Here is a 25127-nt window from a genome sequence, read left to right as displayed (position 1 = left end):
CGCCGGCGACCGTCTTATAGCCAAAGTATGCAATTTGTATTGATCCAAGTAGTATCAATGACGCGTCCGCGTATGTATTGTATGGAATACATCATTCTATTTTCAGTACAAATTTGTGCCTAAAAGCTGTTGCTGAACGCGGTTCATTCGCGTGATGAATTCATTAGATTTGCAATAAATTTTTATTCGAAGGGTAAACAATAAAATTACTTTTTTATAACCTAACGGCGTCTGAATATATAAAACTTAATATAAAATAATATAGAAAATATTGCGTGAGGGAGGAATATTAATACGTTATTTTGTTAACGTTTATTCAGTTTTTATTCAGTTTGTATTGACTTTTAGCTTACTTTTTTAAATGTTTATTCTCTTGTATTATTAAATAATTAGCATTCCCTGATAAATTCTGTTCTGGCAAAATAATGTTATGAAGTAAAGATACTTGATGCAGTGCCAGATTTGAGGAAGTATTTTGGTAACATGGACGTATTTGGTAATATACTTACGTATGTTATTTGAATACAATGCTTTTGAGGGCTTAAGTCAAATAGATGCTGTCAAAAATACTCGGCAATGTAGGTATTGTTATCACAACAGTTACTTAATTCATTATTTTTTTATTGTAATCTACAATTATTTCAAAATCATTTTTTTTCGTTGCTTTGTATTGAACCACGTTAAGTAATAATTTAATATATTCTGTGATGTCACAAGATTACTTACAACGTTACAAAATCATATTGAAGATATATTTTTATGTTTGTTTTGCACTTCAGACTATACGTAACTATTTCTTATTACACAATTTGTTCAGTCAATCAAATAATATGGTTATTTTTTCAAATTATTTTATCAAATAGGTCTGATGGTAAATTATCTTTGCTCATAGACAGACAATGCATTGCCAGCAAAAGGTTCTAAGATTTTCCTTGTAGTACCTGTAATACACTGGCTCACTGTTACCATTTAAATTGCAATAGAATAATATAAATAATTGCACTTTGCAATGGAATGACTGTTCCAGTAAAATATTAAGTGCTGAGTTCGAAATGTTCGATTTTTGACTCAAATATAATTTAAAGATATTCATTACATTACAAATCATAAAATGTAAACATAGATATCATATCATTTAACTTCCGATGTGAGTAAAATTACTGTTTCTACTTTCAATATGAGCAAAAATATTGTCATACGTTTGACCAAAGCCCAATGCCGCTTGCTATCAGTCACGGAGCAAGGTTAACGTTTTATTTTATCGGTTATAGGAACAGCTGATAAAATAAAACAGGAACTCGCAGAAAAATTTTACTGTTTTGTTTTTTTTTTAAATTTCGGTATATGATGTGAGTTATCATTTTAAATATTATATTTTTTGTTTAATATTTATTTATATTTATATATTTTGTTTAATTTATATTATTTTCTGTAACAGTTATTATTGTTTTATATTATCTTTACTATTTAAGGGTGGTTTTTTTGTGGCTCTGTATTCTATAAAAAGGAGGAATGGAAAACGAAAACCTACAAAGTTAAATTAAAAATAGGTACAGGACAGCTAGCGAATGTTAATCAATTACTTCAACATATAAGAAAAAAAAAGATGGTTCTTCGTATTTAAAAATTCGCATGTTCGATCTACATGTACTCTTGGTCTATTATTAATTATTATCCCTTCTACTATCAAGAGTTTAACGTTTAATTGGAAGGAAAAAAACGACTATTAGTATTTTTTTGAAAACAGATATCGATAAAAATATCTAAAAAAAAAAGTTCAACTTACAATATTTTATAAATAATGTATACATAATTGCTGGCTTCCAGTATTCCCTAAAGGCAAACGCTTATTAGTCGACGGGTATGGCATAGGAAATGGATATCAAAGCCAACCCTGATAACAGCAGCTCGGGTATTTTTAAACGGCGGTTCACCCAAACAATTAATTATTTACAATAATGCCATTCAATGAGAGAAAAGGTCGACAATGACGACAAAATCTATTTTAGTCGGGATTAATTCTGAGTAGACTATATTATGATGCTATGTAAATGGAGCAAGATAACTCTTAGAAGTAAGACGACATTATACGAAGCCATCTACTATCTAAAATACTTTTTATTTTATTTTTATATTTTAATTTATTTATTAGATCACCAACAAAGTACACACAGATACATGATAGCACACAGTTCATAAAAAAAAGTGGTAGATACAGGTAATAACTGTATGAACAATAAGGCAACATCGAATTTATCGACTAACATAAGATAATACAACATCGTAGTTGGACGGAAACCTGAAATTGAAAAAACCTGCAACTTCAATACGATCTGCAGCCACCGGTACTAGCTAGCCACTGGGCAGTTTTAGTTTGTTTCGCTTTGTGCAAGCCCATCTGGGTAGTTACGACCAACTCCTTACAAATAGCATACCGCTAAATAGCTATACATAGTTATATTGCCTTAGATTTGAAGGGTGAGTGAGACAGTGAGAAACAAGGGAGATAACATCTTAATTCCCGAGGTTGGTAGCGAACTGACCTCATAAGGGATGGTTAATATTTCTATTATTTACCATCAGGTTGCAAACCTATTTGATATTAAAAAAGATATTAATATAAATTCTGCTTTCTTATACATTTCGTTTCTGATTCGTATCACTTAATACAGGCATCAATCTAAAACATATAAATTATATGTTTATCTGGACCGAGTAAATGCTCCCATTGTATTAATTATATTAAATATATTAATTATATATAACTCCTTGAACTCCTGATTCACTTTCCCTTTATGTGAAGATGTCTTCTATTTTGTTTCCAAAAAAAGGTACTAATATTTAGATCTAAGATACAACTCATCACCAACCTGAACTCAAACTGTATTCCTTATTTCATTTACCTACACGAAACAATATATTTCATATACACGAACATAAAAATATATTTCATAGCATTGTTTTTGGCACCTTTGTTATTGTTTCAGACAAATAAGAATGTTGTAAAAAAATAAATTATACAATAATAATTAATCATCTTACTAAGCTGTTGTTAAACTTATATTAATTTAATAATCCTCATTAAATTAGTCACCTATAAAGATATATTTTATATATAACTAATGAGACGCAATTTATTTCTATTAGCATTGATAATAATTAATTTATAATTCTTCCAGAAATGTCCAGTTATTAAATCTTTTTTTTATTTTAAATAATTTTACAATATTTTTCTAGTAACACACTTCATTAACTTCTGTTATTGTCTGTAAAGTAATCTGTTGGAATAAAATAAAGTGAATAAATTGCCTGTTTTTTTAATGCATGAACCCCAGTTAACTGTTTCTTCGCGCCACTATTAAACATTTAAGGTTTTGTGATGATGAAGCAGACGTTCTACCGGTGATATGGTTTTGTGTATTCTAGTCTGAGTGATTGGTGGTGAGTGAGTCAGTGTAATTACAGGCACAACATTTTAGATCTCGTCATCGACGGTATGTTAATAATGTGAGACTTCTCATATTGCAAGAAAGGCAATTGCATGTTGACACCTTTCTCTACATAAACGAAAGGCGTTATTATAATTCTATAAAAGTAATACATTTTTAATAATCAGTACGCGAACTGTCTTAAGCGACGTCTCTTATCATCTAGGAATTTTGCATTTCTAAGCTTGTATTTTGTCAAATTCTTATATCTTGGTCATTTAGCGATATTTGAGGCCTAATTTTGTTAGATATTTGACGCTAAAAGTATTTTTTCTCGACAACAACAAAAGTTAGAGTTTTATCAAATAATAATAAACTACTATTTTATCATTCAAAAATTTTACACTCAACGACCTCACCAGGAAATTCTATGTCGAAGTTCCGGAAACAAACATGCATACATGCATGCTTGTTATGACAAGTAGGTACTTGTGAATGCCATAAGCAAATACATACTTTCTCAATCGCAATTAATGTGCATGTGGGCAATAAAATACCCGTCCGTACCGTACCGTCCACCTGGTGGTAAATGGTCACTTAGCAACTGGACAACAACAATACTAAGCATTGCTTTTTGGTGGTTGAATACGTTATGAGTGGGTGGTATCTACCAAGATGGGCTTGCACAAAGCTCTACCACAATATAAAACTATAATAATAATAATAATATCCTGGGTCATTATTCATACACGATCATCTGATATCAAACTAAGCAGAGCTTGTACTATGGAAACTAAACAACTGATGTACTACATATACTACTTTTCGTTTGTAAATACATACTTATATAAATAATGACATTCAGGCTCAGGACAAACAGACATGTTCATGCACACAAATATCTGTCCTGGGTGAAAATCGATCCCACAACTTTCGGCGTGAAAGGCAAGGATCTACCAACCACGCTAACCGGCCCGTCGATAGTAATAACATACACGCATTAAAACAGCATATCACCGTTGGTTACCGGTTAGTCGGTCTTAAAGAATTGGGCTGAAAAATACAAAAATAATATTTGCATGAAACATAAAGCAATAGTGTATATATTAGATATTTTAATGCTTATAAAACAATACAAATCTATTATATGATTTGTTATCAGCTTAAGTCCAAGGTTCGCATAATATTTGTGAACACATGTCTAGCCCTGATCATAACCTCTGGTATTAAATATATTATTATTATCATCTATAACATTTAATTAGATGATACTGTTCATATTCTTATAATATTCTATATTGGAATTTCCAAACATACAGTTATTGTGTTGTTGCCATGGGTAAGCAGACTGGCAAATGGGCTACATGATGTAGTCACCACCACCCTTCGACATTAGCACCGTAATAAATATTAACCATTCCTTACAATGCGCCACCAACCTTGGGAACTAAAATGGTGTCTTCCTTGTGCCTGTAATTATAGTGGCTTGCTAAATAGTACTGCTTAGTGGTAGAATGTCATGAATAGGTGGTTTTAGTAGTCTATTTTAAGTTTATTAATTGTGCCGTGAGACTACGTTCTTACAAAGTAATAAGCTATATTTACGAGTTTCTTTGTCATAAATTAATTTTCCAATGAATGTTTTCAAGGCGAACTTATGATAAAATATTGTTATTTTTCATTCGCATTTGTTCTTCTAGAGATAAAACTATTCATTAATTATTTGCGATAGAAAAACATTTAATCGTAGAAAAATAGCAAAAGTATATATGGTTAGATGATCATGAATACATAAGGTGACAAATAAGTGGGGGGGGGGGGGTAATGTGGGGCTCGCCGGCACTGAAGGCGCCGGAAGGGTATCGTAAGGAACATTTTTTGATAAAAAAGTAGGACAAAATAAACGATAACAAAAGTAACAGCCTTAAAATGTCCTCTTTTTTCAGGAGAAGGATTGGAGCCTATTTCACCACGATACTCAAATACGAGTTGATGGATACACATGGCTAAAACACCTGGATGATAGCTGAAAGTTGCACAACACCCAATCCTCTAGTACTTAATTGTTATAAATAAACGATAACATTAGTTTCATTTATTTTTCTTAGTATTTATACTTTTATATTTATATATAACTATAAATGATATGGGATATATACAAAAGGAAAATTATAATCATACATTCTGACATATGATAGTTGATCATTATAGAGAATTTTCATATCAATCGATATATTAATGTTGTTCTTTTAGGAGTCACGCGATAACTAATAAAAGATTGTGTGGTTCCTGAAAGAACGAATGGATAAACACCTCATGTCTCGTTATCATGTTATTATTTATTTTATTTATAATCGATAGTTCAAAGGGTTAATTCAGTAGTTAAATTATAAAGTCACGACCATAAAGTATATTATGTATATATTCTCTATTTAATAATTTTTATGGACTTTGCAATGTAAGTTGTCCCGTAGATTTTTTATAATACTATGATATAACTATAACGTGTTGTGTACCTACTGTTATTTGTTTGTCATTTAGTTTTTTTATATTTATTTTTTAAATTTAAGTTGATACGTGATCTGTTCTAAAGTGCCGAGAGCACACACGTGAATCTCAATCACAGGAGGAACAGATTGCAGGTTGAATCCCAAGCACATATGCATTTTTATGTGCTTAATATTTGTTTAAAATTCATTTCGTGTTTGGCGGTGACGGAAAATATCTCGAGGAAACCTGCATGGGTCGGATGAAGATCTGGTTCATCTTTATCCACCAACTCGCATTGGGGAAGAGTGGTGGAATAAGCTACAAACCTTCTCTTTAAAAATATCGTGAGAAAACCTGCATGTATCTAATTTTACTGAAATTCTACCACATGTGTATTCCTTCAACCGACATTGGAGCAGCGTGGTGATAGATGATAAGATCCAACCTTCCCTTCAAAAAGGCCTCCTCTCCAGGCCTTAGCCCAGCAGTGGGATACACAGCCTGTTACAATTACTTCTTCTTGACAAGACGTTTACATGCTGTTACGTTTTAATGTTTTGATACTTTTATGAATTTATTTATGTTTTGATACTTTAAGTGAAAAGTATTTAGTGAAGTATTTACACAATCGTAAGTCAAGACCACGATGTACACAATTATACACAAAATATATGTATGTTGTGTAATATTTGTTGGCATGAAAAATATATATTTTTTAAATTTTAATGTTTAAATCATTAAAAAAGTATTAGAACAATTAAGTAGTTCAACCGATGTTCATGATCACCACCACCTTTTCCTTCTATTGTCAATGCTAATCAAGTCCCTTGCCTTGTGATTATTTGTTTTATTTCATATAATAATAGGTAGGCGGACAGGCAAATGGGTCACATGATGTTAAGTGTTATCAACCTTGGGAACTAAGACAAAGATGTTAATGCCCTTGTATCTGTATTGTTCTGGCTCATCCACCCTTCGAAAGGAATGTGACGAGTGATTGGAACCTGCTCAGACGGGCTTGTACAAAGCCAAAAAAGTTATTAGGATCTAATAGTTTTAGTAATTACTTTTATATTAATATCGTCTTGTGATTTTTTATTAATTTTAGCTGCTATTTTTTTCGCTTAAATAAATTAATATGTATGTGTATCATTCTAATAATAATAAGTCGTTAATTACCACACCATTAGTTATATGACCTTTTTAATTTCAGCATACTTTAAGTGTTACTTCCTGATTCAATACCGGTGACATTGTTAGAAATAATGAAAATAATTTGCAGCAATTGTGTGACCCCATTAATTATAACGTTTTGTGTAAGCCTACATACCATACAGAGCCCATTTGTGGTCTACCGCTTTTACGACAATGAAGTCTACATAGGTTTAAACTTTAGCTTGTAAAGTTTTAAAAGTGCGTGTTTTGTGTCGAGTGAAAAAATAAATAAGAATGAAGTGGATTTTTTACGTGATTGTTTTTATTTATATGTTCTATAGAGCAGGTATTTTTTATTGCACTTGTTAAATATGCTCGTATTATTTATACTAACAACTGGCGTAATGGACAGATGACTTATATTTAATTTTGAATATTGCAGCTTAAGTTCTCAATTAATTAATATTGTACAATACATCAATTCTTCTTTCCGGTATTGAATTACTAATACTTAACTTAGATAAATAAATAATTGTATAAGTAAGGCTGAAAAACACCACTCGAGACACTTGGCCTAATTATTTTCAATACAATTACTACATTTTTTTTAATCTATTTTATTTGTATCTTAAAAAAAGACTTGTTGCCCGTGCCCTTGGTGTATCTTATCTTAAATTAATTAATTTCTTTTAATATTATTTTAGCACACTTGGATGTTTATTACCAGGCAGCATCACAATCAAAGTTTCAGGATTAGGTATTTGATAGAGATATGGTATTCATTTGCAATATAAATGTTGGTTTGCATTTGACGTGTTAGAGTTCTGATGACTTATTCATTGATTCGTAATGTGTGCTAGTGTGACTTCCTTGAAGAGATGTTAGTTGTCTTTGAGATTCTGGATAGAATAAGGAGTCGGTTTGGATAGTATTCGGTCTAACCATATTCAGGTCATCTCTATTATGGGGCGCCATTTTTGGGTCCATTCTTGGTAGTAGCATTTGTGCCTTCTTCACTTTTACTATTTTCAGCAACGATGGTTCCCAATGTTCAAAAATACAAGCCAAGGCTCTAAAATGTTGCACTTAGCAATTAGCATGCTAAAAAGATTGTTATTTGGCATACATTTTAGAGGTTTGAATAGTGAGAGGCGCAGGATACGTTTTTGTAAATAAAAATACGACCTTATCAATATTCCCAAAAGATCTTTGGGGAATGTTTATCTCGACATTCAGTAGCTCATTGCCAAATAATTACCTTTTGACTTGTCTAATTACAAGTGTTATCTAAGAGTTTATAGAAATTGGCAAATGAAAAGTGTTAACAATAAGCATTCGTTTTTTCAATTCTAGTTTACGGATCAAAATCAATACAAAAGGAAACGAGGGGCTTATCAATCGAACCCATAGATTATGGGCCCGATAAGAACTATTATAATGCTGGTATACGTAAATCAATTGTCTGTAAGGGCACTAATAAGAACCAAAAGGTAAGCATAGTTTAATTACTAACTTTGGTAAAGAAATATAATATTTTATAATCATTGTATAAGAAACTCTATACCAATACTTCAAGGCTCAAAATAAGTTGAGGCTTAAAATGGAATATATAGGTATATGTAATCTTTATAATTACAATATCTTTATACGACATTTCAATTTTTTGTTTTCTCTAAGGAATAATAAAATGGTTTGCCTTTACAATTGCAAAAATAAAATAAAAAACCACAAAAGCACATTGAAGCATCTTGGTGTCAGCTTCATATCTTCTCCCTTTACACATTGAAGAGGCCTTTGTGGCCCAGCAATGGAAGATTTACGGAACGTTTATGTATTTTGGGCAATAAGCAGGGTTTTTAGAACATAAAACTAAACTCTATCTCCATATCTAAAATGAAACGAATAAAGTCACGGGAACTAATAACATTTTCTCTACTTTATCTATAGGATTAAGTAATGATTATAATATTCAATCAATAAATTAATTCAACATAAAAAAACGTATTATAATAAAGATAATATTTAATTCAATTAAAATATTTTGATGTTTGTTAAAAAGTTTTACATGACCCGTTTCATGCGAGACAAATATTAAAAAGCCATAAATTATAATGCTATAAAATATAAGCTACATTAATTGCCTATTGAAAGAACTTTGCTATATTATTACAAGGGGCGCTAAGAGAGAGTAAAACTTATATTAAAAAAATTAATTAATGTGGTAACAAATTACGATTAGATTATTCTAAAAATAAGATCCAATCCAAAATATTTATGAAAAATTATGCCAAGTCTAGTGAAAGTTTTACTGTAAAATATTTTGACTTCCCGATATGTCAGCCATTAATTATAATCACATATATATATATATATACATATATATATTTCACGTAAGCACGTAAGCACGTAAAGCCGTTGGTCCTGCGCCTGAACTCTTTCCGGTCATGTCGGATTGCCGTCCCATTGGATTATGAGAGTGAGGGAAGAGAGAGTGCACCTGTATTTGGGCACACAGTTGTGCACGATAATATATCCTGCGCATAATTTCTCTTGAGTTTGGCCGCCGTGGCCGAAATCAGTCTGGAGGGTTCTTATTATATAAATTTGACAACATAATAGTTAACACAGTGGCTTAATTATATGAAATAAAATTAAATCCATTCTCTTATTTGGTCATTAAACTTTCTATGTATTTAGTCTATCACAATTTGAGAATGTACGCTCGACTTTTTTTATTTCTTTTAAATTGATTATTCTGCAGAACTAATGTGAGATAAATTTTCTAAAGTAAATAAATTGTGTTTTATATAATAAGCTGAAATCGATTTGTCTTCGTTAATTAATCCACAAGGTCAGTTACAGTCAGTTTTTTAAACTATACTACTCTGACTGACTCTATTTATTTTATTGCTTACATTTCATAATTAGCAAAATTATATGAATTTGAAAAAAATCTCAAAAGTTTCTACGTCTAATTTTTAAATAACATAAAGAATAAGTTACTTTTATCTTTCAAATAAAACATTCCAATAGCAATAGATCCGTGTTTTAAGTAACTAAAATTACTTAAATAATTTTGTCTAGAGATTTAAATTTAAAATTGTAAAAATTAAATATTGTAATAATTTATATTAACGTTTTTAAAATTTCAGCAAAAAACAAACCTGGGTAAAAAATGTGACGTATAATTTATGTGTCTCTTATTCTGGCAACTTATTTTAATTAATTTATAGCTTAGACTTCATTTCATAATGATATTTTAAATTTAATAATAACACACCAAAATAAGTAAAATATTTTTACAAAACTATGCAGTCCCTAAACAGCTATGCAAATAGGAGCGGTATTATTGCTAAAAATCAAATTCTACCAGACAACCAAAGGTTAGAGGAGAAATATTGCTACATAAATCAATAAAGAGGCAGGTGGTATACTATAATATATTAAATATAATAATATGTATATGTATAATTGATCATACATACTAATATTTATATAAAATAAATTTACACTAATATTACAAATATATATATATATATATATATATGACAGTATTAACAGTATATTAAATTATAGATTAAAATAATATTGTTTTATGTACTTTTTAAATAAATATACGTGTATATTTCGCCATCGTCTGATTTGTATTGGCAATGCATTCCATAGCAGGACAGCAGGTAAGTAGTTTTATAAACGTTTCTATTGTAAATAGGTGCTCGCAGTGTAAAATTTTTACAATATCTTAGCAATTTCATTATAAGTAAAAATAAATTCAAATTTATTTTTAAGGTAAAAAGGCGTTAGACGATGAAATACAGTACAAAAGAGATATAATATGTCAGTTACGACGTAAATGTAGTTTGAAGCTCAGTTTACAATAATCCAAAATATGATCATATTTACGCAAGCCGAATATGAATGTAATGACAACGTTTTGGAGACGCTGGAGTTTAATTAGTTGATTTTTTAGATATGTTAAGGCACCACGAGTCGGCGTAGTCCAATATCGGTGGCAAAAGAAATTTCGTTGGACGCAAGTTCTGCAGGCGTCACAATGACAATGACCTACCACCTCTAAAAAAATTTCCTATATTTTATGGATAACTCACAATAGCCATTTTATTTTATTCATTAAAAAATATATTATTTTTATGACAACCGTAGTCTAGTTCAATTGTCACAATTTAGTAATTATAATTTTTTTGTGAATAAATTTTTAGAATTAGAATCACTAGTTTTAGCAGTATTAGGTACGTTATTAAACACGGGTTGTACGAAGCATTAGCACAGTATTGGGTGAAAGTTATCCCAGAATAAAATTTTTATTTAACCTATACGAAGTCGGGATGGTTAGTTGATTATTTATACAAGTAAAAATTTATATAGTATTATTTGAGTTAATTATTATATATACTTTTGGAGTAAGATGTTTTTAATTTACTAGTAATGTGTTATGAGATCATAAAATTTTTGCTTAAGCCTCACGTCATTTTTTTTCTGTAAATGTTATACGTGTGTCATATATAGAAAAAATAAACAATTACGTGAGACCACACCAAATTTAGGTTAATTTTACAAGCAATGGTACCGCGTTCCGCGTATTATAAATATTTGTTAAAGAATTAATTAGGGGCAATGAAACTGTTAATCGTGTCAGTATTATTGTTTATGTTCATATTTAAAAATAATATGACGGTTTAATATATTGAATTAAGTTATAAACATGTAAGAACGTGTACTGTGTAACACAAGATGTGTTACACAGTACACTTTTACTGTAATCATTTATTCATTACCACATTTCTTTCTGCAAACCGAATTCAAATATTGAGTGGGATATTTAAATAATGTTACATTATGAAATACAGAACCATTTTTAATGTTGTATTATCTTCAAAACCAGCGATTTATAAACTATTATTAAAATATTTATAAAATTTTGAATAAAATATATAATAATAAAAATATTACAATTAAATTATTATATCCTTGGTGAAGATTAACGAATACTAACCTCATACTTTTTATTATAAGTATTTTTGGTTCAAATCTTGCATCGAATGAATGACAAGAAGCGGATGGAACACGTAGCTCTTATCCGAATATCCGGGCAAGCATCACGGACTTTTCATGTGCTTTCATTTGTGTTTATAATTTGACTAGTTCTCGGTGGTGAATATTGTGTAAAAGTCTTCATGATAATGAACTGCATTGGAGCAAAGTTCTCAAATAAACTGCTTATATGAAGAGGTCGTAGCCTGCCTGTTATTGATCTTTAGTTAGATTTTGTTTATCATCTATTTACTCCAAATTTTTTAATCATATGCGTAAGGTAAACAAGTTCTTTTTTGCATAATTTAATTTATATTTTCAGGTAGAATGGATAAATCCTTCAGGAAACGTTGTACAACGAGTAGTAACGAATCGGGTGTTTACTCAGGAACATTTTGTACCCGCGTTCCGAACTCGTATACCAGCTATGGTTCTTGTCATCAGTAATGCTAATGTGGAAGATACGGGAGTTTGGGAGTGTCGGTCGGGTGCTGTGAAACATAATATTTCACTTTGCATTATAGGTTAGTAAAAATTAACTTTATCAACTATGTCGGAGTATTCGATTTTATACTCAACGTTGGCAAATATAATTCAGCGTGTTAATTAACCTAAAAATGGTTGCAATTCGCTGCTATTGCCCTTTTAACATTGAAAAGCAATAGCTTCAATTGCCTGAAATAAACGATTGTTATCAATGAGTGTTAATCATGTAAATATATACATCTAGTCATAGAATCTCAAATCAAATCAAATTTATTTATCCGATATAGCATATCACGATAAATTTAGCACGAAAGGCATTTTGAACACATTCTGGGAGCCTGTAAAACAGTATACATTGCCCCATAAAAGAGTTATTGATTTTATGCAGTCGAATAAAAGGAGTAATTGTTTGTGATAGTTCCTTGTACCAACGTTATGTGTATCATATTTTAGAATTATTAATATTATTTCGTACACGATTATACGAGTATGACATTGCAGAATATGTATTAAGAAGCAACAGTTAATATATTAATTTCTTTTTACTTTTGCCTTATTGATTTTTAGCTACTAAGCTACTAAGGCAAAAAAGCTTTTAAAATATATTTTAAAGTTTATGTAATATACAGAACCATCCGAATTCGTGGATACACCAACAGAAGTAACAGTAGACCGCGGCCGATCTATAACGCTATCTTGTCAAGCGAAAGGTGAACCTGAACCAAGACTACTTTGGCATAGGAATGGGGAAATTATCACAGGTAAGCACAAATTGGACGGATCTCCGATACCAGGGTTTTTTCCTCATTATTTCAAGAATTTGACATTGTTACGGATTATGTACGTGTGTTATTTCTTCCTTCACAATAATTACAGTTTCGTAATTACTGAGCCAAGATGGCTTAGTTGTTAGAACGCGTGAATCTTAACCGATGATCGTGGGTTCAAACTCAGGCAAGCACCACTGAATTTTCATTTATTTATAATTAATCACTTGCTCAGCTGTAAAGGAAAACATCATGATGAAATCTGCATGTGTCTAATTTCACTGAAATTCTGTCACATGTGTATCCACCAACCCGCATATTGCAGCGTGGCGGAATAAGCTCAAACCAGCAGTGGGGCATTAACAGGCTGTTACTTTCTTTTTTTTACTTTGAGTAATTACTTCTACAAAATACTAATAACGATCTGTTGCATCACCCTGTTTTAGAGGACGTCAATCCTTCAAAATACCAAGTCATGACAAAGTACAATAGCCAAGGGTTCGAAGGTCTCTTGACAATCACATCTCTGGAGCCAGAAGACAGTGGTTTTTACAATTGCGATGCGATACAAGAGAGTCCAAATTTAGATGACTGTACTGCGAGCACAAGCTTGAATATAACACTACTTGTTAATTGTATGTATTCGAATGACGTAGCTAGCAGTGATATAAATAGCACTGTTAAAGTCTGATCTATTATAATATTATGTATGTATAAAAAACCTGCTACTTATGTTATCTTTCGAAAAAACAGTAGAATTCATAATTTAAAAGAATGGCGAAAAACTTATAAAAATAAATGATATATGTTTTCTTTAAAATTTAGGTTGATTGTATGTTGTAGATTGAAAATTTGTATTACTTTTAATTAAAAAAAATACAAGTCCACATGAAATTGCCATTATCTACGAATACGTTTGAAGTGTAATCTGAAAAAAAGTTCTACATGCAGTAGAACTTTTTTTCGATGTTCGATGTTCTCTGTCATTTTTTCATTCAGTATATACTCTTGAAAATCTGACACAGCAATATTCCGAACATTCATCCACTTTAATAAGTGGAACAATTATATTTATATAGCGAGAAATTATAACCATAATGTAATCAGTAAAGATATAATTTTATGGTAAAAAAAAGTTTCATATTGAATGGCATTTTCATAGGATTTTTTTGAAACTGCGTTACGTAATTTACGTAAATTTAAAAAAAGGATCAGATAAAAATGTAATAAATAGTAAACCGATTTTATAGCATATGTCTATCATTTTATGCTTAAAATGAGAACAAGGCAAAAAAGAACGCAAATCATAAAAAGCAAAAATATTAAAAAGGCATACTTTATCGTTTAAATAACTAAGGCATCATTTAAAATCATTTATAAAAAATCATATCATCGTAAATCCTCGATTTTTCTTCCGCTCTCATAAGCATTTGCAGCGAACAACTTCATAGCACATCTTGCCTCTCATTTTGGTCTTAAAGTGATGGTTCTTTATTACTACTATACAAATTAAAACGATGCAAAAATAAATGTTAATGTTTTGGCGTCTTAATAAATACCTAAAATTTAAATGTTTAGTTATAAATGGTATAAGTAGATGGCGCTGCTACACTCAAAAGCCTTAATGTGAAGACTGAGTAATACTAATTTTACCGCGCACATGTAGATGGCGTTAGTTACTATTTTTTGCATATAATGGAGGAGCTATACTTTATAATAATTTTTATACTTACATTTGATAACTTTCTAAATCTAGAGAGGAGGAATATTTTTGAGATAATATACAAGTATAATGAGTACATGATAATAAATGGATTTTCCATTTTCTGCTTATTTGTACAAAAACAATTCTAGTTTTGGTATTTATTTGCTTTTACAGTACTTTCAATCAGTATTTAACGTTATTATAGATGCTCCTGTGTTTGAAGATGGCAATGATACAGCCCTGGTGCCGGGCAAGGAAAATGAAAGGTAGAAAATGTTATAACACAAGCTATATAAGAATACTATGCCTAAGTCGCGTTTCATTTGTTTTTTTAATTTCAGCGTAGATTTAGTTTGCGCTTCAAATGCACATCCAAAACCAATCTACAGATGGTTTAAGGAAGATGGTGATATTTTAACTGAATTTTCTAAAGATGACATAAAATTAATAGACGATGGAGAGAAAGCTGTCATTACTTTAGTAGCTAATGATTCAACTTTCGGTCAAAGATACCGATGTAGATCTAGTAATCGCTACGGAGAAGTTGATAAAGTTTTCGCCGTATTAAAATTAGAGAAACCGAGGAAGCCAACCGAGGTATTTAGTAGTGCTAAATAATTGTGGAATTCTAACAGCTTCCACTTTTAAAGATGAATAGAAAATATCATAAGAAATTATGCCATCGTAAATTGTACATTGTTAAATAAAACTAAGGCCGCCTAAATATTTGAGTGATCATTTGCCGTTGAGTAATCTTTTCATTTTTCACCTACTATAAATTAAAAAAATGTAAATTTAATTTATCACGTAATAGATAATTACTTAAAAAAAATAACACTCGTCACACGTTTATATAAATTTCACCAAGTTTCGTAATTCAGCGCGAATTAACTATCTAAATCAATATATTCGTTTCTTTTATAAGGCTCATCAGATATTTGAATATAGTTTGCATATCAATTATTAAAGTTTTATTATTTTTTTATTTGCAGATAAGCCTTGAAAATGCTACACACGATGCTCTTCACTTCCAAGTCAAATGGCATGGTGAAACACTTTTCCCAGTCGACGGTTAGTCACAATATTGATATTCTAATAAAATGTTAATTTAATTAAATTACATGTAATACATGACTAATTGAAAGTATTTTTGGTTTTTCAGAAGTACTTATTCAATACATGGAATTTAAAAACTTTTTAAAGAAGAGAGTAGGCACACCAAGAGATGTTGATTGGAAGAAAGCCGAAGAAGCGTTGTTGAAAATAGACGGCTATGATATAGTAGATGGTGAAAGTTCAGGTAAAATAATATACCACTGTAGTACATTATACCGTATATGTGCCTGAACTGAATGCTGTCAATATATCATTTCCTTAATTCATTGAGGTGAATGCTAGGTTTCTTTGTCTGTCGCTACGCCCAACCAGCGTCATCCAGCTATACGATCTTATCCTCCCAGCGTATGTGGTCTTCTTCGTTTACATTTACCATCAATTCACCCCACACAAGAAGTCAACTTTTTGGCCCATTTTTTATCTTGCAGTCTAGCCACATGGCCTGCTCTTTTCCACTTAAGTTTAGGTGCATGCGTAGGGGTGTCGATTGCTCTTAATGTCAATCTAATTTTCTAATGATATAATCTATGCTGTTCTTTTATGTTCAGCATAACGCACTTTATTTCCCTTTGGCTTGTATTAATTTTTACTGTCTACGCACATTTTGTAAGGCAACAAAAAAGGTTCTAAAGTATATCGTCTGTAGAGAATTCCTTGCGGAGGCCTTCTTGTTCAACCAGTTGATGTTTTTATATGGAAGCGCTTATTCTTTTTTCAATTATTGAAGAAAAACATACCATATGAAAATTTTCTTAGTAGAAATATGTTTTTTAAAGATTTTAGTGAAGTAAATATTTTTTTACAGGTCTTACACTAACGTTGCCCGAACTGAATGAAAAAACTGAATATTGGGTCCGCTTCCGTGCCTCCAATGAAGCTGGTGACTCCCCCTGGTCAGAACCCATCCTTGCTTCAACAGTTGAACAGCCAGAAATCGAATTAGTTGAAGAAGAAAACGTTGAACCTGAACCGGTTACTGCCACGCAGATATCAGACGGAACTTTCTATGGAATATTCTTTGCAGGTGGTATCTTGGTTCTAGCTATAGGATGTATGTTTGTTATGCGTATGGTTTGAGTGTTGTTTTCATACCATTGTAGTGCTAAATATATTCAGTTTGTTTTATTAGTCATCGATCTAAAATGTGTTTATTTATTTGATCATTAAATTATACAAAATAATAATAATAATTTTAATTTCCTGCCTTAATACTATTCATTTCACATTCATTAATTGATAATATTTGGACAATTTTTTATTTTATATAGAGGTAATGTTTTTGAGTTTGGATATAGGATGTAGTCGACGAAACTTCTTATCCGATTTTAAGCATTCTTTCTCCGATATTAGGATGTACCTTCTGGACGGATATATATTATTTCATTTAAATAAATGGATTTACGAAAAATCGGTCGAACAAATGCGTTTCTTAAGAACGTTGTTTAGAAAAATTGAGCTGGCTTGGCTCAAAAAGGCCTAGGAAATATCCTCGACAACGTATATCTATATGATACGGTTAATTCAAATATTGTTAAAATATTAGTTTAGACAGAATAATTTATATTACTTTTAGTATATTATACAAATATACATTCAAAACCACATCTGCCGGATTTTGTTAGTTTATATATGTATACAGTCGTGGAAAGATAAGTAACTTTATAATACATATCCTATTTTTATAATTCTTCTCATCAATTTGTGTAATATAAAATAGGCATTAAATGATTAAGATGATTAAAATTGTGTTAAATTTGTAAAAACTTAGGGAATATTACGATTATATTATCGTATCTAGTTCAATAGGTTCTTATTTATACAATAATTAAATTGTTAACTAACACTCTTACTGACGATCGCTTAATTTCTGTCAGCTTTCAGTTCATATTAGTTGACGTTTATGCAAATGAAATATATCGTTAATATTTCGCTATTATACTAAACCTCTCGATTAACCTTATATATGCATAGTTCAGTATTTTTTAGTTATAATAGTGTCCTCCAGACCGATTTCGGCCATGGCGGCCAATCTCAAGAGAGATTAGCCAACTACGCAGGAGATATTATAGTGCACAAGTGTGTGCGCAAGCACTAGTGCACTTTCTATTCCTTAACACTCATAATCCGATGGGACGGCAATCCGACACGACCGGATCTTTCCGGTCCTGAACTCTTGTTCAGGCGCAGGACCAACGGCTTTACGTGCTTTCCGAGGCACGGGAGTGTTCACACTTCCAACTTCCAGACTCCGGGCTGCTACTGAGAATTTTTTGACAGAAAAATCCAATAACTTTTTATTGGCTCGACCTGGGAATTGAGCCCAGGACCTCCGGGTCTGCGGCCTTATATCAAGCGACTAGACCAACGAGGCAGTCAAGTTAGTTATAATACCAGAAATTTTAATAAACATATTAGAAGTATTGACTTCACATGAGTGCCTGTAGTAAGATATAGTAACGAAGTAGATACCGGTGTATAGATGTTTGTAAGTACTTCAATTGGTTCTATATTATGATTTGCGTAGTCATTTAACACTTTAACAAGTGCAGCATACACTTACCAATGAAATAAACTTAAATAATAAGCTAAATTAAATTGCTAAGTAATACACCACGTTGATTATATTACAACCTTTAAAAACAAAAAAATGGTGTAATTTTTAACTTTTAAGTTATTTTCTGGTATTTTTGAAGAGGGTTCAACTTAATTTTTTTATAATTAGCGTTTTGATTGAATCTTGGCACTTTTAAAAGTAGGAATATAAAAAAAAACATATTATTTTATAAACCACCTTTAATATCAGCAGAATCAGTGTATGTTAGGTAATTAACAATTTGTTTACATTAAGAGCGAGATAACCATTGACATATATACATTGACATAAGACGTTTCTGTAATTGAAACTGCTCAAAGGAAGTACGATATGGGAATAACAGTGTTTAATTCGTGTTTCTAATGGTAATACCGCCCCTATGGGACTTGGCAGGGACATACGCGCTTTTCAAGCTTAACAACAGAAAATCGTTTAATAAATTTCTATATATTATATATATCATTCATACCGTAACCGTAACAGCCTGTGAAAGTCCCACTGCTGGGCTAAAGGCCTCCTCTCCTCTTTTTGAGGAGAAGGTTTGGAGCTTATTCCACCACGCTGCTCCAATGCGGGTTGGTAGAATTCACATGTGGCAGAACTTCAGTGAAATTAGACACATGCAGGTTTCCTCACGATGTTTTCCTTCACCGTAAAGCACGAGATGAATTATAATCACAAATTAAGCACATGAAAATTCAGTGGTGCTTGCCCGGGTTTGAACCCATGATCATCGGTTAAGATTCACGCGTTCTTACCACTGGGCCATCTCGGCATTCATAAAAAATGATAATACCTACATATGTAATAGTAAAACGCAAAAATTGAAGAAATTCAGTCTTCCTGTATACGCTACCTATAATTGAATTAGACTTTGTAATTAATACTTTATAAAATTGACGGAAATTTTAATAGGTGTCGAATTCAAAATCATTCATGAAGTGTAAATATTTAACCGTTATCGATCCGTAAACATTACAAGATATAGTATTCAACACACGATATATCAGGTATAAATAGTAGGAATTGTATCAAAAGCGGCAAAAGCATACACTGGTTTGAAGTAATTTAAATATTGTCATCGTCTAAATTTATTTAGAGTTTTTAATTTTTAACATCAAATAATAACATCCTAATATTAATAAACATAAATATAAGTGCAATCCTTGAAAAATAGTTGTGTTCATGGCGACTGATTTATATTAGCTGTTCTATATATCGTTACTACTCCGCCCCCGTAGGTCATAGCGTAATGTAATATAATATATAATCTTCATCAGCAATAGATGAGTAGCTCCTTTTAAAATTTATATATTGTAATTAAAGATTTGAAATAAATATATTTATATAAAGTAGTAAATGTCATCAGAAGCCTGTCTACTTGTTATTGGTTGATTAAAAAACAAAATGGATTGTGATTTGTTGTTTTTAAAACTTTAATCCACCGAAACAATAGTGCGTAGTAGTCAAATAAAGCATGCATAGAAGGGATATTTTTATATAATTTATAACAATCAACCTCCATAAACACAATTTAAATTGAATTGCACATCCATTAAAAATACTATACAATTAAATATTACAAGCGTACAACATTTAATTTTATATTTACAATGCGACGACATATCAAGCAGAGAGTACAATCTGCTCCATAACGTGCTACTACTACAGTCTGATACTTATATCTTAAGAGTAATGATAATCTGTGTCAGTTTGAGTATAAAATATAAGGTGAATAAAAACGAAAATAACTAATATTTCATACATAAGAGAAATTCGTGTGAGATCTATTCTTATTTTGAATATATACGAGAGTTATTATATATTTTTAAGGTAGCAACACTAGTGCATATTGATATATAATAATTGTCGTTAAACAAACCAAATAATATTACAGAAAAGATTATAATAATGTAGAAGCTTATTGTCTATTTTTTTTAATGAAATGAAATTGACATATAGGTAACGACAAACAAATTGTATCAATCTTACATAACTCTATCAAAAGCGGAAGTCACAACGTGGACGAAATGTAGTTCTTTTTTTTAAGAAGTGCTTTATATATTTTAAACAATCGAATAATATTTTGATTATTGACAAAGTTACCAACATATGTATTATGTGTCTGCGTACATTTATAATGTTTTTTAAAAATTTAAAATCAATGTTCTATTAGATGAACAGTTCGCTTTAAATTGAGTATGTTTAAGATGTATTTATTTAAAAAATATCGTCTTGTTTTAAAGCAGTACATTGATGCTTGAAGCTATTTTAGAAACAGCTTAATAACAATTTAGACCACTTAATCATGATTTGATTCATAATTGTATACTTATTCTATGTTTTTAAATATTTCCAATAGTTATTTACCTAAAAAATATTTAAGACATAGTACGCACACATATAAAACAATGAACATTATGTTTAATGTATACACACCAAATAACATACATACATAAAACATGCGCTTTGCAATATATTAAGCTGTTATTCACATAAGTTATGTTTTGGTCATTAATATTATATGTGTTATTAAAAATGAAATTATAGCTACAGTTTTCTTCCTCTCTGTCATATATGACGTTTTTGTTGTAATAATAATTAAATCTTAAATTATAACATTGTGATATTAATAAAGTGAACACTTTTATGAATTTATACACACAATTTAATAATTATTTTTTCTATCTACGGTTTGCTTGGAATGTTTTTCGATTATTCAAATGGGTTAACAGCTAAAAATGTGACTTAATAATAATAAACTATATTTTTAGGATTTTTTTTCTGAGGTGCGAATGACGTCATCAAATATTGGTTTACCTCTTTAATTCCAATGCATCAAATATTTTTGCGATGTCGTAAAAATAATATGACTCAAAAAAATGTTAACAAAATAAATAATTAGCAATAATCTATTCTTGAAAGCAATTATTGGCGGTTGACATCGAATAGCCGCTCGAGACTTGAGAAAATTCAACGAACATTACATTGTATATAATCATTAAACTGAATTATTTACAGTAAAACTAAAACACCGCAATTCAAATCGCTCTAAGAAATAAGCTCGATCCTTTATAATAAAATTAATAACAACGCGTGAACACCGAGGCGCCGAACAGGAGGACGATGGACACGACAAGTTTGACAGCGAAGCTCGTTGAGGGGTTCGGTGACACTTCCACCCACTCTGACGTGCCGGCTGCGTTGCGCGAGCTCACACGCACGTGGTAAGTTGTCTTGTTGGCCAGCGGACCCACAGTGAACAACGTTTCTGTGGATAAGAATTTGAAAACCTTAAATATTTTCTCTATATTAGAGATCAAGAGATTTATATAAATTCTATTACATTCGTATTTGGGCTCATAATTTATTGTTAATTAGGTACATTGCTTTAGTGATACAGGTAAAAAAACGTTTGCTTCCATCAATTATTAACCCTTTACGTCACTTGGATGAAGATGGTCTCTTTTTGCGAGAGTATCATATCGCAGAAGGAGGTCACGGAACGAGAGTGTGAGGCGAGTGCCACCGTTGACCTGCTCCGCCGAAGAAGACCGGGGAGGAGGCGCCGACGCTATGCGCACCTTCTTCCCCCACAGTAAGCGCCGCTGGGGTTAATAGGGTACTCCGTACACTGGGAACTCCTCTAGGAATGGAGGCCCGCTTAAGCGGGCCAACCACTGGTGTGGTAGGTAGAATGCACAAGCGATCCCGTGACGCCCCCTCAAAAAGACGAAGTGGGTATCGCTGGTTTTTTAGTTGGTATTCCGGCGCCTTCAGCGGCGGCGAGTCCCAAAAATGTGGGGGAAACGCGTAAATGCGTTTTTCCAGCGAAAAAGAAAGCCCTTTACGCCACAACATCACAGACCAACAAAAGCATCCCTAAGTAGGATTTACGTCAGGCAGGTCGGCAATAAAAAAACCGTCAAATTATTATTTTTTTGCTTCTGTAACACAAGGGCAAGCATTCGTTTATAGTTTATTTATTAAAAAAAGAGATATTCTACAACTATCTAACAATATTTAGCTGATTAAAAATAAAAATGTGTAATTACCGTTAGGCCATACAATATCAACTTTGAATTCCGTGGCTGCATCCCAATCCGCGGGATAATTTTCTTGGAATGGAACGAGCTGGAATGAATAACCTGTAAACATGAAAAAATATAATTAAATTTCGTTAATATTTTTTTGTGGCTGAGATTTGTTTTGATATCATACATACACACAGATTTTAACACTAGCAAAATTATATATATATATATGAAAAACCAAGAAAAATATAGATGTACAATATTTTTTAAGGTACATTAAGATGGAACACTAACAAAAATAATTTGGTAAAGACTTTGTACCGTTATATGAGGTACAGAATTATATATGGAATATTTAGTTTTGTAACTTTATAATACGAGAAGAGGTTTATTACGTGAAAATAAATATCACAATATGCAAGACGTTATGTATTTAATACTAATTAATAAAAAGTTCAAACAAATCTGTAAGTGGTCTAAATAAATAAGTAAAAAGTAAATTCTTTTAATTCCTCTATGAATTAAAATTATAGGTATTTAATTCAGACAAGTATGCTTTAAATGAATAGAAGGTACTAAGTAAATTTGTGTTTTCAGTTAATCCTATACTCAGTGAAACCTACATGGGTTGGTATAATTTCTAACACTTTAATTTGCTTAACCGTGTTGGATTAAGCTCAGTATTCTCTTTAACAGAAAAGGCCTTTGAACGGCATTGGGACAAATAAGGATGATATTTAATCATGGCTTACTTTTAGGCTATTTGTATGAACATATTGTACTTCACAGACAGTTTATTTGCTAGTAGTTATATCGCACTGAATTATTTTGAGCCTGTTTATATTACTGTACAAAGGCCTTTTTCTCCGATTAAGTTAAGAAGTCGTACGAGTTCGGGACGTACATCTAGTATACGATAAATATTAAAAGCATATTTATGTATATAAGATTACATCGACTTTTTCAAACAGCTTAATAATCTTCCTTTAGATTCCGGAGCCTATAAATATTTACCGATAACTGTAAGATTTTTGGGATCCGGAGACTTGTCTTCTTCTTCAATCGCCATATTGCACGTTGAACAAGTGACGTTGAAGGTCATTTCAGAAGCCGTAGCGTACATGAAGTTCACCTAAAATCATGTCAATGTGATGTATTTGGACACAAAATATTTTTTTGACAAGACTAGTTGTAGATGATTTTATTAAGAATACAATTATACAATAGCTTCCCTATTATCGTATTTGAAGTTTATATTAAGGGTAAAAATTATGGGTAAATGTTACGAGAATTATCATCTAGTCCACATTGAAAAGGGTTCCTATATTGAGTAAAATTGACTTCTAACTCGTTACACCCAAATTGAAAAATCTCCTTTATTTAACTAAAATGTTTCTTATACAACTTATATTTTCAAATATGATTTTGCGTTTAGAATTGTAAATTTGGTTAATTATAGTATGGGTTAGCAAAATATAAAAATAATGATTACCAAAATAACAAATCTTTAGTTATGGTATATCTAGAAAAGAGCCAGATACCGGAACTGCTAAATAAAACGTATCCGATGAATATGAAATAAGGACTTCATAATAAAATAAATTTTGTGAGACGACAGGTATAATCAAGCATAATAAAAATCAAATGATGGAAATATTTAATAAATACTAAATGTTCTGAGACTTACGGAGTCTGGTGGGTTTGGTTTATTTCCCAATTGGACGTCAAAAACAATGGAGACGTGACCCATATCATTAGAAACAGAACACTTATATTCGCCCAGGTAAGTTTCATTGTAAACCCTCAGCTGTAAGACCGAAGTAGTACCATCGGCAGAGTTTAAGACCTGAAAATATTTATCGTATTATAACGTTTTAAAAAAATTAAAGAGACGTATAAAATCCATTTTTATTATTAGTAACACTTTTTCTAACACAAATGTCTGTTATTAAAATAAACATTTACCGTTTCTTCATCTTCAATCGCGTCCCCATCGAAACCATTTTGACGCCTGTTCCAACGGAAAGTTGGAGGTGGGCTCGCAATAGCACTGCACGTAATGTTTTTTCTAGTAAAAAAAAATAATAACGTTACAACGACTTTTATTCTTTATAATTTGTGCGCATGAACATGTCTCTTTGTCCTAAGTCTGGTTGTAATTATGTATGAATTTACAAAAGAAAAGTAGTGTATGTAGTATATCAGTTGTTTAGTTTCCATAGCACAAACTCTGCTTAATTTGGTATCAGATGGCTGTGTGTGAATAATTTCCCAGGATATTATTATATAATTTATAAATAT

The 25127-nt window shown here is 31.1% G+C and overlaps 2 protein-coding genes across 2 annotated transcripts in view; one reads left to right on the top strand and one right to left on the bottom strand.

Annotated features, from left to right (window-relative positions):
- The first annotated feature begins 7273 nt into the window (after positions 1-7273).
- On the top strand, positions 7274-17377 carry LOC126771294 (neural cell adhesion molecule 1-like). Its single transcript, XM_050491107.1, has 10 exons — positions 7274-7419; positions 8427-8563; positions 12448-12649; positions 13241-13372; positions 13825-14013; positions 15289-15349; positions 15425-15680; positions 16076-16154; positions 16246-16383; positions 17005-17377. Exons 1-10 carry the CDS (start codon positions 7368-7370, stop codon positions 17274-17276), a joined length of 1518 nt encoding a protein of 505 aa, XP_050347064.1. The 5' UTR covers positions 7274-7367; the 3' UTR covers positions 17277-17377.
- Positions 17378-18974: 1597 nt separating this feature from the next.
- Positions 18975-25127, bottom strand: part of LOC126771305 (neural cell adhesion molecule 2-like) — a 100397-nt gene continuing 94244 nt past the window's right edge. The window contains exons 7-11 of the mRNA XM_050491128.1: positions 24792-24894; positions 24514-24672; positions 23841-23958; positions 22848-22940; positions 18975-22063 (exon numbers count right to left, since the gene is read on the bottom strand). Coding sequence (XP_050347085.1) covers positions 21876-22063; positions 22848-22940; positions 23841-23958; positions 24514-24672; positions 24792-24894 — 661 coding nt within the window. The 3' untranslated portion in view covers positions 18975-21875. The remainder of the gene's footprint in view (positions 22064-22847; positions 22941-23840; positions 23959-24513; positions 24673-24791; positions 24895-25127) is intronic.

The sequence above is a fragment of the Nymphalis io genome, chromosome 10 (genome assembly GCF_905147045.1).
Source record: "Nymphalis io chromosome 10, ilAglIoxx1.1, whole genome shotgun sequence".
NCBI lineage: Eukaryota > Metazoa > Arthropoda > Insecta > Lepidoptera > Nymphalidae > Nymphalis > Nymphalis io.
Note: the sequence above shows the minus strand (reverse complement) of the source record. Positions and strands in the feature narration are given on the sequence as shown.

Bases quoted from the DNA above. Each gene is read 5' to 3' on its own strand.
- LOC126771294 (XM_050491107.1), top strand. From the start codon at position 7,368: ATGAAGTGGATTTTTTACGTGATTGTTTTTATTTATATGTTCTATAGA. The intron at 8,564-12,447 runs GTAAGCATAGTT...TTATATTTTCAG, and splicing joins GCACTAATAAGAACCAAAAG to GTAGAATGGATAAATCCTTC. The intron at 16,384-17,004 runs GTAAAATAATAT...ATTTTTTTACAG, and splicing joins AGTAGATGGTGAAAGTTCAG to GTCTTACACTAACGTTGCCC.